Genomic DNA, 12,195 nt, shown 5'->3' with positions numbered 1-12,195 from the left:
TCCTCCTATGCCAGCTCTGCCCCTTCTGATGACCAGCAGCACCTGGCCCAGAGCCCCGCCCGCCAGCAGGAGATAAAAGCAGAGTTGGCTTTTATCAGAGCTGCTGAGAAAGGAGGCCAATTCCCAGCCATGCTTGTCAAGTGTGTGGACGAGCAAGAGCCAGAAGTGGATGAAGTGGCCCAGGGAGAGAAGCGCCGTGAGCTCCCCACAGTGAGGCTGCGGTTGGGCAGACTTTTATTAGCTCAGTTGAGAGGGGCCTGTCATCCCCTGTAGTCGCTCCTGGCGTAAGTAGAGTTGTTTTCTTCCACCCCATCTCCTGTGCCTGCAGCCCTGCCTGAGAACATCTCTCAGGTCCCATCTCAAGCCAACTGGGCCTGAGGGCTAGTGAGGTCAGAAAAGTGGCTGGTGGCCAGTGGGAGACTGAGGCCAGGAGAGACTGAACAGGCCCTCAGCCTGCCCATGGTGAGCACTGCGGCGGGCCCCAGCCTTGACCAGTCCATCCAGGGCGTGTTGCCCTCCCCCTGACGGGAGAGGACTGTCCTGACATGCTGTCCGTACACAGCTAGGCCAGGATTTTGTCAAGTTTTGCCAGGCTCCTGGCGCTGTCCTATGGAGGTTCCTCCCCTCGAGGGCAGTGGCCCTGACCAGAGTCCCTCTGGCATGTGGGAGCCTTGGAGGCCACAAGGCCCTGCCCAGACATCTCCCCCGAAGCTCCCACCACACTGGCCTGTCAGCCAAGCCTCGGTGCCGGCCTCCTGCTCGTTGTCGTCTGTAAGTGGGGGGAGCGCAGGAAGGGCTGAGCTGCAGCGGCTTTCCCGGCAACCGGGCACTGGGAACGTGAGCCGCTTGCCACGGCTTCTTGCAGATATGTGCCTCCCACCTCCCTCCCACCAAGGACCCCCGCTCCAGCGGCCGCCATGCAGGCCTGGATTTTGAGAGTTGCTTGTGTGGCCCAGAGACGGGCTATGGCTAAGAAGACTGGGATGTGTCCAGAGCAGCCCCAGGCTTTCTCTTTTGCCATCTTTGGCCAATCTGTCAGCTGCAAGGTGGCAGGTCTCCCAAATGTGGGGTTGGTAGAGTGATAGGTGACCCCCTCTCCTCCTTGCAGCCTCCCTTCCTCTCAGCAGAGCGCTGCGAGATGTTCCCAGGTCTGAAGTCTTCCCCACTCGGAGACATTCCAAACTACTCCCCCAGACCTCAGTCATCCGTTCCAAGGCTTAGAGAGTGAGAGCAGTTTGCTCCATGCAGTGGTCTGGGTTTATGGCACGTTTGCTAATAGTAGCAGCCCCTGCTTATTGAGCACAGACTATGTGGCAAGCCCCAGGCCCAGTACATGTTCTTTCTCGTTTAATAGGGTTCTAATTGCCCCACACTCCAGAGAGGAAACAGGCATAGAGAGGGTAAGACTTGCCCAGAGCTGCATAGCCCGTGCATGGCAGAGGGCAGACCTGACCTGAACCCAGCCCTGATGGACTCCCACGCCGAGCTCTTAACTACCATGCTCAATGTCTCCCACTGCCCTTGGGAGGCCAAAACCTCCCAGCACCTCCCAAGTGCCTACCCAAGACACCCAGCCTCTGAGGAATGGAGACCATGGTCCCAGATGGCCCCAGTTGGGGAGGGTGTCTTTGTGGTAACCCCCTGTGTTGGTCCCTTTGTCCTTTGGAATACTTTGGAGCCTACACGGCACTAGGCCTGGAAATGGGGTGGGCCGGGGGTGCACATACAAAAGCAAGAAGGAGATAGGGACATAAGGAGCCATCATGAGTAAGCACCCAGGAGAAGGCTGCAGTGGGCTGGGTTCCAGTCCACAGGCGCCTCCAGTGGTGGTGCAGGGCGGCTGTGCCCTTCAGCCAGGCCACCACAGCCGGGGGGAACAGGGGGAACTCATATCCTCTGTGGGGATGTGAGGAGGGGTCCAAGAGGCAGCCAGGCTGCCTCAACAGCTGTAGCTGCAACCACCTCTTCAGAGATCAACTCCAGCTGGGCCTGGGGTAACTCGATCTGTAAGAATGTGACACTTGATTCTGCAAACAGCCCCCTCTGGGCCAGGGGGCAGAGACTGTTTGCCATTCCAGAGTCACTCAGGACCTCCGGGGCCAGGCTGTTCCGGGCAAGGACCCAGAGCAACACACTGCAAACAACAGTAGTTTAGTGAGGCCCACCCTTGAACTGGGCTTCTCACTCGAGCTTGGCCCTTGGACGGGGCCTGGGAGCAGTCTAGGAGGTTCTCAGGAGAGAGGACAGTAGTTTGAAGGTGTGGCTCCTGGTAAGGAATCCTCACAGCATAATTTATAGCTGCCTTTTCCAGTTCCCACCCACTTTTCCATAAGGACTGTGTGGGGACATAAGGGAAGTCTAATTTCAGCAAAAAGATAGCTCCTAGGAGAACGTTGTACTGCTGCTTCCTGGCCACTGGCATCGAATATCATCAGCCCACGGGGGCTCCCCTGTAGGCTCACTTGTAACCCTCTGGATGGTTCTACACGTTTTGTGCTTTGGGCTGATGCTTCTGGGAGCTAGATCCTCTCGCACAGCCAAGCTTGACTCCCAGAGACCCCACACCCTGCCTGTTTCGTGCTGCTTGTGTGGCCATCCTCTCCCTGGTCTGGAGAGGAAGTCATGAGTACTATTACTGGGACAGAGAGGTGCCATCCCAGAAAGTGATGGCCCCAGATGCCTGTCACCCACTCTGCTTCCTCCAGTGTCCTCCCTGAGTTCCAAACTTCCAGTTAGAAATGGAATAAGTTCTTGGGATCTAACGTACAGCGTGGTAATTATAATTAATAATACTGTGTTACATACTTGAAAGTTGCTAAGAGAGTAGATCTTAAATGTTCTCACAACAAAAAAGAATGGTAATTTTGGGAGGTGGCGGAGGTGCTAGCTAACGCTATGGTTGTAATCATATCTGCGTATCATAGCAACACGTAGTACAACTTAAACTTACAGTTATCTGTCAATTACATCTCAACAAAGCTGGAAAAAATTAAAATATAAAAAAATAAAGCATATACAAAACTTTTAAAAGGTGTTATGTTATACTGAGACAATGAGCTAGCCATCCACGTGCCAAAAAATGAATTTGGACCCCTTCCTCACACCATATACAGAAATTTAAATGGATCAGAGACCTAAAATGTAAGAGCTTTAAAAAGAAAAAGAAAATTCTTAGAAGAAAGCAGATCAGTATATCTTTCTGACCTTGGATTAGGTAATAGTTTCTTAGATATGACACCAAAAGCACAAGTAACCAAAGAAAAAATAAATTGGACTTCAAAAAATTGAAAATTTTGTGATTCAAAGGACACCATCAAGACAATAAAAAGACAACCCATAGAATGGGAGAAAATATTTGCAAATCAAATATCTGATAAGAGACTTGTATCCAATATACAGAGAACTCTTACAACTCAACAATAAAAAGATAAGTGACCCAATTTAAAAATGGGCACATAGACCCCACTGATTTCCTGTGGTGTGTCTAGAATCAGATAACGGGAACATTATGATCCAGAAACATGATGGCATCACAGTGGCAGTGCACGAAATGGCTTCTTGGCATCTCATATCAGTTCTCCAGCAGCCTGTCATAGGAACTCACTCCCACCTGTGTTAATTATTTTACAGACTATTCAAGTTTAAGTAGTTAGGCCACTCATTTAACATGCATTGGGTACTTCTCTGTTAATTTTAGAGTAAGCTCCTTTTTGACACTCTATGGACTGACTTATCAAAATATTACTAAGAAAGGATCATGTTTTGAAGCAGCAAGTCCAGGTCACTTTGTATATAGAATTTTTTTATGTTCAATAAAGCTGGTTGGAGAAAATACAATTTTTAAAAAAAAATGGGTGCAAGATTTGAATAGAGATTTCTCCAAAGACTATATGCAGATAGCCAGTAATACATGAAAAGATGCTTAACATCATTAATCATTAGGGAGATGTACTTCAAACCCACGAGATACTGCTAGGAGGGCTATAATCAAAATGAGATAATAACAAGTGTTGGCAAGGATGTGGAGAAATTGGAACCTTCATACATGGCTGGTAGGAATGTAAAATGGTGCAGCCTCTATGGAAAACACTCTGGCAGTTTCTCAAAAGGTTAAACAGGAGTTTCTTTTCTGGGTATATAACCAGAGGAATGAAAATATGTTCACACAAAACCTTGTATATGAATGTTCATAGCAGCATTATTCTTAATAGCCAAAAAGTGGAAACAACCAAATGTCTAACAACTGATAAATGGATAAAATATGGTCTATCCATACAGTGGAATATTATTCAGCCATAAAAATTAATACAGGACTATAGCATGGATGAACCTTGAAAATATGCTAAGCAAAAGAAGCCACATACTGTATGATTCCATTTATATGAAATGTCCAGAATAAGCAGATCCATAGAGATAATAGATTAATGGTTGCCAGTGGCTGGTGGAGGGGAGAATGGAGAATGACTACTAATGGATATGGGGTTTTTTTGGAGTCATGAAAAAATGTTCTGGAATTAGTGGCAATGTTTGCAGAACTTTGTGAATGTACTGAAAAACCACTGAATCATACACTTTATTTTTTTTAAGATTTTATGGGGGAATTGGGGGAGGGGAACAGCACTGGGGAATCAGGGAAGGGGAACAGATAAGTTGCTGTCCTTTTGTTCTTCAGTCTAGTGGAGGACGTCGCTTCACTGGCCCATGTTGCTATTATCATTGCACTCTTCCTGGGTGAGGCAGATTGGTTGCTAGCCACTCACGGCAGCTCTTGGCAGCTCACGCTGGCTGCCAGCCGCTTACGCCAGCTGCCAGCCACTCACGGTAGCTTACGGCAGCCCACTGCAACCTCACTGCAGCCTACACCATCACCGGCAACTCACGGCAGCCCAGCTCCAGGTCGAGCTGTTGTTCACCATTTTAGCTGTAGAGGGCGCAGCGTCACTGGCCCTAATGTGAGATCCGAACCAGGGGCCTGCTGCTCAGAGCTGGCATCCCAAGCCAACTCTTAACCAATGTGCCACTCAGCCAGCCCACATACACTTTAAAAGGGTGAACTTTATGGTATGTGAATTACATCTCAAGCTGTTACTGTTTTTTGGGGGTTTTTTTAACTGCCATGTTAACGTCTTGGGCAGATGGAGTGAGGATTCCCACCATCGCTAACACCTCTGTCCAGCAGTGCTGTTGAGGTCAGCATGTGTTAGGAAGGAAAGGGGGGAAATCCATGGGGTGTGTAAATACACTACATCTGGACAGTCCACGCTTCCCTCAGCCCTGTCCTTGTCCCCTGCCCTCCGTGCTAGATGCCTTGCAGAGGAGAACGCATGCAGGAGTTGGGGCTGCATCTGGCCCTCGGTCCTCAGTGTGGCTTCAGCTGGGATACATATCAGAGTTGTGCTTCTGTTTCTAAAGTTGATTGGGGCTTTGAAAGTGTTTCGAGTAGACACTGAAAGAGCATCTTTGACTGCAGATAAGGAAGACTGTCTGATTTCAAAACATTAGGTCAAGATTGAAACACTTGGTGATATTTTGTCAGTGTGTGCTGTCTTTAATCTAGTGGGTGTGAGTATGGTTTACTTTTTTTTTTTTTTTTTTTTTTAGCTGAGCCATCCTGCTACCTATTGGTAGCTTAGCGGCTGCTCAGCTCGGGCTGGCATCGAACCGCTGTTGCTCAGAGCTCAAACTCTTGAGCGAGCTCTTAACCAACTGAGCCACTCAGCCGGCCCTGGTTTACTTTTTCTTAATTCACGTTGGGTGAAGAGTGGCTTTTACCTCTCAGGGTTTGTCAGTTTTATTGAGATTGTGTACCTGTCTGCCCCCCTTTTTTCTCTTTGACTTGTCGTTTGTCAAAGTAAAGAACAAGTGTGTTTTATTTATTGGGATAATGAGTCAAGTTTGTTTTTTAAAAATGTCATAGCACCCAGCAGAGGCTCTTCCTCATCATAGGAGGTGTCACTAAGTGATTGGGGCGTGGCTGGGGGTGTGGACAGGTAAGTGGGGATGCTTACAGTAAGTAAAGTGGTCTTTGCTCATACATACTTCTGTAGTCCTTGTGTTTTTGCTGTCAACCTGTGGCCAGCCGTTGATTGAAGGTTTTCTTTTCCCTCATCTTGTTACACACAGGCCCCGCCCCCCGCCCCCCTCCCCCCAGACACACACTACCACCTTTTTGGCATTTACAGTTGTTTATATTCTATGAGAGGGTCCCATCACCCTGTAGACACAGAATAAATCCCAGCTCTGTCCCTTTCTCTACAGGTACCAAAGGTTTAGAATGTTCTCCTTCCACTCCTACCATGAACTCCTACTTTTATAAGTTCATGATCAACCTTCTCAAGAGGTTCAGCAGTGAACGGAAGCTCCTGGAGGTCAGAGGCGCTTTCATCATCAGGTTAGTCTCGGCGGCTTTTCTCTTCCTCACCGGCCACGGCTTCCTTTTCACACCGTGCAGGGTGTCGAAGCAACCATTTTCTCTTGCTCCTCTCGCCTCCTTTTCCAGACTTTTGTGTTTGTTCTGAAAAGAAACGAAGAAGGGTTGCTGGTGCTACTCACGTGAGGCAGGTCAATGTCACCATTTGTTAAACAAATTAATTAGTTTTTTTCTTGTGAGGTAATGTCTTCCTTTGTGGTTAAATGTCCGATCATTAAATGCCCATGTCCTTGGGGAGGAAAGTAGGTGAGCTAGACAGAACAGAAACGGGGCTATACGCAGTGCCCCACCGCCAGTGCAGGGTTTGGCCAGGGTTGGTGACAGCAGTGGCCCTGGCAGAGCCAGGTCCTTGAGTCGTATGAGCCTCTAGAACTATCATTACCAGTAGCAGGGCCAGGTCTGGCCCTTAGCCTCCCCCTCAGCTCCAAGGAGCAGGGTTACCAGAAGAGTGACCGTCAGGCCAACAAAATCTAGATGGGGCACAGATTTTTCCAGGCTCCCCAACTTAGCCAGGTGGAAGAGTTTTCCAGAATAGTCTGAGTGGCCCCAGATACTCTATGGCAGTGGTTCTCGGCTCTGGCTCTGTGTTAGGTCACCAAGGAGGTTTTAAAAAAGAAAGTGATGCCTGGGCCTCCCCCGACCAGTGAAATCAGAACCTCTGGGGTGAAGAGGGTTGTTAAAGCCCTCCAGGATGCTTGGAACAGACTAGACGGATATGGTGGTCCCAGGAGTCTGGGAGGCCCCTGGGACCATTGGGGTGGAGAGGGAGTTGAAGGAGGATTCCCAGCAGAGGCTTCAAAGCTGGGAGGAGCGTGGCCAGTTCATTTTGCTGTAAACCGGAAGGCAAGGGAGAGGGCCTTAGCCTTGTGGGCCATACTGAGGATTGGGGACCTTACGCAGAGGTCACGGGAAGCCAGTGAAGGGCTTGAGCAGGGGAATGGTTTGACCAGGTTTCTGTTTTTCACGATTACTGTGCTGCTGGGGGAGAATGGCTGGAGGGAGGGCAAGGTGGATATGTGGGAGACCAGTTAGGGGGCTGTTGTCTGAGTGAGAGACGGTGGCAGCTTGTTAGGGGGATAAGAAGAAGCAACAGGATTCAAGAATTAATAGAATCGACTGGTGATTGATTGCATGAGGAAGTAGGAGCAGAGGGAGTTGGGAGTGACACCCAGGACAGCGGGGTGGATGGTGGTGGCAGTCCCTGGGATGGAAGCCCTGGAGGAGGAGCGGGGAGGGGCCTATGTTTCAGTGTAAATTGCTTTGAGGACTTCAAAGGAGAGCTGTTGAAGAATCAGTTTGCTATACCTGTCTCTCAAAAGAGGGACCTAGGCCTGATATACAAATCTGGAAATTGATGGCAGAGTCATTCATTCATTCATTCAGCAGATACTGGCTGAATACTGACTCTGCGCAGGGTACCATTCCAGCGCTCTTGGGGAGTTTGCATTCTTAGGGAGTAAGAACATTCAGTGGTAAGAGGGCAGAGAGGGAAGGAAAGGGGCCAGAGCTGAGACCTTAGGAGCTCTAGTGTGTAACCGTCAGGGAAAAGAGACGCCAAGAGAGGAGGCTGAGAAGAGCCCGGCATGTAGGAGGAAGCAGAGGGAAAAGGGGAATGGCAGGAGGCAGTGATGGGCGGCTGGGCCTGAAGAGTCTCCTGGGAGGCGGGGCCTGAAGTCTCCTGGGAGGCGGGGCCTGAAGAGTCTCCTGGGAGGCGGGGCCTGAAGAGTCTCCTGGGAGGCGGGGCCTGAAGTCTCCTGGGAGGCGGGGCCTGAAGAGTCTCCTGGGAGGCATGGGAGAGGGAACCCCTGGGCCTTAGCTTGAGGGCTGCGGGTAGACTTGAGGGTACCTGGAGAACAGGCCAAAAAGTTGAGTCCAAGTGGGGGACAGGCTAGCCTGACCAGAAGGACAAATAGCAGGACCACAAAATCCCCGCCCATCGGGAGGAAGGGGCATCTGACAGCAGACTACCAAAAGGTGTTCGGTGGTGGTGAGAGGGTATTGGCATTTGGGGCTGGATGATTCTATGTGGCGGGGACTGTCCTGTGTACTGTAGGATATTGAGTAGCATCCCTGGCCTCTACCCACTAGATGCCAGTAGCACCCACCCCCATCCAGTTGGGATCATCAAAAATGGCTCCAAACATTTCCACATGTCCCCTGAAAGCAAAATCTCCCCGAATGAGAACCAGTTACAGAGGAACAGAAATGAATTCTTATCCTCATTGGCCCAAAGTGGAAGATTTCCATGGTTTTTCTTCACAGTCAGTTAAAGTAGAGACTAGATGTGGTACAAGAGACCCCCCACCAGGACAATGACAGAATATCCCCATATGAGTGACAGTTAACTTGATGTGATTTTCCAAATTGCAGAGGCGTTAGCCCTCTGATGAGCCTCCCTTGCCTGGAAGACTTTCAGGGAACCAGCGGAAAAAGAGGCCTTTGAACAAGGCATTCATAGCTAGTTTCCTCTGGAGAACGGAGCTGTAATGGGTTCTTCCATCCTCTCTCAGCCTCCCATGCCCCATCAGGGCCTTGGGGAGAGGGAGCTCAGGGGAGTAAGCAGCACCCCCAGACCGCATCAAGCGGCAGCTCAGCAACGTGGTCTCCATGTACCTGTGGCCCTGCCTCGCCCTGTTCCATTTATAGCCTCAGGGCAGAGAGGCTTCGCTTCCTTTGCAGTGTCTCCCGGGCCCCACGGCTGATGGGAATCCTCATTTTGCAGAAGGGAAATGAGAGGAGGCCATGTGCCCGCCCGGCTCAGTCGCAGCTGGGCTGCAGACCCCTCTGTACTCTGCTAATTCCATCGGAGCTGCCACTTCATCCCTTCTGTGAGCGAGTGCCAAGCCAGATGCCTGGAAGGGCCCTGCACAACCTGTGAGCCAAGACCACCTGGGGCCCAGCGTCTCACAGGAGTCCCTCCCTCCTCGTCCACTGGGGCTCAGCATTCCCAGCACGGCGATGGCTCAGTCCCCAGCGGACCACACTGGGGCCTCATGGGCCCGCCCCGCACTGCCATGGAGGTCTCCTAGCCTTTGGTACTTGCACAAAGAACCGGGGCTGGGACAGAAGGAACCTTGCGGGGACCCCTCACACATGATGTTCTCTTAGTCCTTTGCGTCATTTGTGCAGCCTGCCGTTTCCCCAAAGCAGCACCAGCACCCGTTCGGATGTGTTACAGCCGACACCACCGGGCCCCGCTTCCTCTGGGCCATGCTGGTTCTGTGGCCCTGCTGCCTGTTAGCCAGCGTGCCAGGCCTCTGCCAGCCAGCCCGGGTCACAGGCCAGGCCCCCAGCCTGGGCTGTCAGACACTGGGGAGATGTGCTTTCCTCCTCCTTCCCGTGCTCAGACGGGGCCAAGCCCTTTCTACAGAGGTTTGCAGGGGACGAGCCCTCGGAGCGTCAGCCTGCCTGCCTGCTTCCCATTTCATTTCCGTGTTTTCTGCTGAGGGCTGTAAAGAGGAGCGTAATACGGTGTGCACAGGCTGCTGAGATGAAGCTGCAGGCCCGATAAGAAACACAAGAAACAATTTAACCCTCTCCTTCAGGTGTTTCACAAACTCTAATTTGCTCCTCTCCACCTCCAAGATCAAGCACTGAGAGGAAAGATTCTTGTGGCAAACAAGCCAAAAGCTGTTATTTCTGCAGCGGTGTGTTTAGCTCAGGACCCAGGAGCGGCTGCCGTCTCCAGGACACAGGCATCTGGAGTTGTTGAAGACAAACATGGTGGGGGGTCTTGGCGGTGCCTGAGGATGAGGCATGGTTTCCTTCAGGCCCCCAAGCATTTCCTCCCCCTAGGCAGCTTTCCCAGGCTGCACCTCTGAGGGGGTTGGGAGTGGGCCCCCCCCCCCAACTCCAACAAGGCCCCTGGGCGGGTTGGACATCCCCTCTGGGTCCAAATAGCCTTGTTATCTGGTGAGTGCAACAGTGTAGATGCATGTTCAGTTGGGGAAATCCAGTGGCTCCGAAACCTCATTTCAGCCAGACTTGCTTCGACCTGCTCCCAACCTCACATATGGAGGGAAGATGAGGACAAGGCATAGGGTTGCTGAGAGAGGGCTGGTGCCGGGTACCCCAGCCCCTGCCCACACCCACACCTCACCCCCTCCCCAGGACCCCACAGGCATAGGGCAGATGGGCCTCCCAGAGGCACTCAGGGCACTCAGAGCTTCTGGAGCCAAACAGACTTGCGTTCGAATCTCAGCTCCCCCAGTTTTTCACCGCGTTACCTGTTTCCAAGCCCGTTTTGCTGTGACTGTGAAACAAAGATGCTAGTGCCTGCCTGCCGTTTGCGGAAAGGGTTCCATAAGAGCGCGCGTGTTGTGGCACTCAGCACAGCTTGATAAAGAGGAGCTGTTGTTCCGCCTCGTAATTATGGCCCCGGCCTCCCACGGCGGTCTGTGGGGAGGGGAGACCAGCCTCGAGACAGGGTGAAATAATTGAAACTTCTGTGCAGACAGCTGGCTCTGGTGTGCCAGGCCTGCTGCCCCAGCACCCAGGGCACCCACCAGCAGCCCAGCCCAGCCCCTTTAAAACAACTCTACCCAGGGTGGGTGTTCGTGTACATTTCCCTCTTCCAGCCTCTTCCCACCCTCCATGCCAGTGCAGGCAGGACAAGCACAGGCCTTGTTTTCCCATGAACCGTCCACTTCTACTCAGTAGAAAAGGAGAGGAGGGAGAAAACGCAGCCTCTGTGATAAACTGTGATATGAACTCCAGCATAATCCAACAGCTGGGATCTTTACAAGGCCTACTTCTGTGCTGGGAAGGGAGCGGGACTGAGGATGCCCCGCTCTGCCAGCCGCCCTTTGCCTTAATCAGCTGAGCCTTTCCGTTCCTCTTCCTCCCTGCCCCTTTGCGAAGAGGACGGCCAGAGGATGCTTTCTTTTCAAGGTCTCCAACCCCAACCATCTCAGTTGATGGTGGGTGAGGTCCCGAGCACCCCTAAAGGGAAAGGGCTGCCTCTAAGAGGAAGTGGGTGTTTAAAGAGCATGGGCTGGGGGCCCAAGCAGGGAAGGGGGAAGCAGTCATGAGACCCCATCCCCCACCCACCCGTTTGCATAAGAGCCCTGTGTTGGGGACGGGTGGAGCAGGGAATTGATTGGCTGCTGAGGTGGGTGGTGGGGCAGGGGAGCCCAGGCCTAGGAAGCCACTGGAAACTGGACTTGTTTTTAATTGCAGGGCTGGAGGAGGGCCTCAAGAGAAGAAGCTCTCTTTCATCTGGTAATTGGGAAATTCCACTTTGCTATCCTTGCGGCATTCTGCCTGTGAGAACAGCCCTCGGCGGGGGCCAAATAGCCACTGTAGCTCGGGCGGCCCACACCAGCTGATCTCACCCTCCTCACTCTTTCCATAGCCTCCCAGCCTCTGGATCGGGCGTCGGGTACGCCCTCTTTACCCTGTCTGTCTTCATATGTGTCACCTTATCTGCCCTGGGGGCATTGGCCAGGCCCCCAAAAACCCATCGTGCTGATGCTAATAGAAGATGAATCAGAGTAAAGTGGCAAGACCCAGATCTCGGGTTCAGTGGCATTTCAGAAAAGCATGCTTTGCCTCCGGCCCCCAGCCTGCAGAGAAGGCTTCTAAGAGGTCCCACTCCAATCTCTTCGTCTCACCCCTCTAATGGATTGCATTCATTTGCTCAGAATAAAAATATGTTGCTGTGACAAACGCACCAACCTAACTGTGACTGCCGTAAGAGGCCGTGATCCACCACCCACATGCAGACAGGTTTTGATCTTAAATTAGTTTGTAGCCATAGTATTGGG

At 51.8% G+C, this 12,195-nt stretch overlaps 1 protein-coding gene across 1 annotated transcript in view; it reads left to right on the top strand.

Moving 5' to 3' along the window:
- Nucleotides 1–12,195, top strand: part of VAC14 (VAC14 component of PIKFYVE complex) — a 100,556-nt gene that overhangs the window by 56,528 nt on the left and 31,833 nt on the right. Inside the window, exon 14 of the mRNA XM_019654108.1 lies at nt 6,259–6,391. Coding sequence (XP_019509653.1) covers nt 6,259–6,391 — 133 coding nt within the window. The remainder of the gene's footprint in view (nt 1–6,258; nt 6,392–12,195) is intronic.

The sequence above is a fragment of the Hipposideros armiger genome, unplaced genomic scaffold (genome assembly GCF_001890085.2).
Source record: "Hipposideros armiger isolate ML-2016 unplaced genomic scaffold, ASM189008v1 scaffold_9, whole genome shotgun sequence".
Lineage (NCBI taxonomy): Eukaryota > Metazoa > Chordata > Mammalia > Chiroptera > Hipposideridae > Hipposideros > Hipposideros armiger.
Note: the sequence above shows the minus strand (reverse complement) of the source record. Positions and strands in the feature narration are given on the sequence as shown.